The sequence below is a fragment of the Phalaenopsis equestris genome, unplaced genomic scaffold, assembly GCF_001263595.1.
Source record: "Phalaenopsis equestris unplaced genomic scaffold, ASM126359v1 Scaffold000598, whole genome shotgun sequence".
Lineage (NCBI taxonomy): Eukaryota > Viridiplantae > Streptophyta > Magnoliopsida > Asparagales > Orchidaceae > Phalaenopsis > Phalaenopsis equestris.
In genome coordinates this window covers 39,122-41,701 of record NW_018165038.1, presented here as the reverse complement: position 1 = coordinate 41,701, position 2,580 = coordinate 39,122, and the positions used below count along the sequence as shown (strand labels likewise).

The following is a 2,580-nucleotide window of genomic DNA, read 5'->3' as shown; positions in this document are numbered from 1 at the left end:
TAATAATAATATTATTATTATTATTATCATCATCATTATATTATATTTGTTTATTGCCTTTATTCTTATTTGTGGGAAAAATTCTTAATATTATTATTTGTGATATGGCTATTGAATAATTGCTCATTTTCTTTCAATTTTAAGGAAAATTTACATTCACATCACCTAATTTTTATGTTCTTACACATCTAATAGCATAAGTTTGATATATACATATATATCATCTTGATGTTATAAATTTATACATGAAAAAATACTCACTTTTAAAAACTTAGTACTAATGATATTTTTTTTATCTAATATTAAATTTTTGTCATACATCTAATTTTAAATGACTTCCAAGAAAAATTGACATTGCCTTTACAATACCTCTCCCATCTCAAAATTAAATATCAAATTAATGTGTAAAAAAAATTGTAAACACATAAAATATTGAAAAATGTATAATTTTTATAATATTCCTGTCTATTAATTTGATTATTATTATTATTATTATTTTCTTCCTATGGTTACTAACTCACTTCGAGGTGATCAAAATTGGACTCCGCACAAGATGGCTCTGAGAAACCCACTTGAGGTATCCCTTCGCCATCTCCAATCCCTCCTCACTTCTCTTCAAAACGATCCTGAACTTCTTCTCCTGCTTCAACTTCTTAAAAGTCAACCTCTTGGGCACCACCTTCACCACCACTCCCTTCGGCGGCTCAATCTCCGCCCAATAACGTTGACTTCCCAACCCCACATTAGTCAACGTCCTGTTCAAAACCACTCTCTCCCCAACTCCAAGCTCCACGGAAAACGAAGGATAGTTCAGCTCCGCCTCCATAATGCTCCCCACCACCGAGCAGTTGACTTCTCGATCCACAATCACGCTAATCAAAGTCTCGTCATACCCCAGCCCGCAGAAATATGGAAAGTAATCTTCTTTCTTCAGATCGTACACCAGCCCTGGATTCATGGCTTTCTCAGGGTTGACATGCCCTGCTCCAAGCGCATAGAAATCAGCCGGCTTCCTCTTCTCGTCTGAAATCGGCTTTCCGCTACGGTCCACCACGTCAGCCGTCGTCAAAAGCGCTGACTTTATCGCCGCCGGCGACCAGTCTCGGGGGGCCCCCTTCAGCATCGGTGCGCCGCCTTCAGCAGCGCCGCAATCCCGCTCAGATGCGGACATGACATGGATGTTCCCGACAAAACCTTAAAAGTCGGTTTTTTATTCGCCGGATCGAGTTCATGCCACGCCGCCAGAACGCTGACTCCGGGACCTGTTATATCCGGCTTCAATATTCCCGGAGATGCTGTTCCCGGGCCTCTGGAAGAGAAATCACCAACGGAGGGCGAAAATGGCGACCTGAACTCCGTGCCGCGGAAGGATATGCTCGCAGTTGCAGTCTCTGTAGTGTTAATGTATTCAACAATCTTGATTCCATCTTCATGGCTTACATGAGAGGCTGGAAGAACATGACCGTCTGCTATTGTTGTATACCCTGCAGTGTTCGTGTTCATTAAGATCATGGCGGCGCCGCCGGCTGCTTTCACCACCTCACCTTTCTCCACCCGCCCGTTGACTCCTCTCAGACAAACCACCACCTTTCCGCGTACATCGAAACCGGCGAGCGAGCCGTTGGAACACGCGGCGGGTTTCTCGTCACCATTAATCCCCGGGAACACCAATGGAATCGGATTTCTCGCCGGAGAATCATGGATTTGGTTCAAAGACTCGCCTTTGAACCGCACATCGGCTGCGATTCTCCGATCCATGGTGCTGGCGCCAACCGTCAGCATCCAAGGCGCGGCATTCGTCACCGTCCCCTTCTCCGGACCATCATTCCCCGCCGACACGCTGACAAATATCCCAATTGACGTAGCGGTGAACGCGCTGATCGCCATTGGGTCCTGATAGAAATCTAAGTCGGCATCTCCGCCGAGCGAAATGGAGAGAACGTCGACTCGATCATGAATGGCGGCATCCATCCCCGCCAATATATTGCTTCCGTAGCATGCATCGTAGCATGCATCGTCAGTGCATACTCTGTATGCGGCGATATGAGCGCGAGGAGCCATTCCGACCGCCGTGCCGGCAGCGTTACCAAAAGAGGCGGCTTTTGAAACCGCCGTGCCGGCGGCGGTGCTTGCCGTGTGCGTGCCGTGGCCGTCGCCGTCATGGTCGTCCGGAGGAGTTCCATCGGGCTCGCCGAAGATGAAGGATTGAGCGCCGATTAGCTTATTGTTGCAGAGAGGTTTGGGGAAGGTGCATTTACCTTTCCATTTAGGGGGAGGAGGGGGGACACCTTGGTCGGAGAAGGAAGGGTGGTTGGCTGTGATTCCGCTGTCGAGAAGACCGATGATGATGCCTTCGCCTTGCTTGGAATCGTTCCAGGCGCCGGCGGGGGAATGGAGTAATCCGAGGAATTCAGGGGAGTGGGTGGTGTGGAGCTTGTACACAGGGTCGGGAATGGCGTTTATGAACCAATCCATCTTTGAGATTGTATTAAGCTCGTCAGCGCTGAGGCGGGCGGAGAAACCGGAGAGCAAGTTGGTGTAGGAGTGGAGCAGCCGTGGTATGGCGGAGGGGGGATCGCC

General features: G+C 48.0%; 1 protein-coding gene across 1 annotated transcript in view; it reads right to left on the bottom strand.

Moving 5' to 3' along the window:
- Nucleotides 1–517: 517 nt before the first annotated feature.
- The window catches only part of LOC110029611 (subtilisin-like protease SBT1.2), a gene marked incomplete in the record, with an annotated part of 2,605 nt that continues 542 nt past the window's right edge, over nt 518–2,580 (bottom strand). Inside the window, 2 exon segments of the mRNA XM_020731980.1 lie at nt 518–1,123; nt 1,126–2,573. Of these exon segments, the coding sequence (XP_020587639.1) occupies nt 518–1,123; nt 1,126–2,573 (2,054 nt within the window).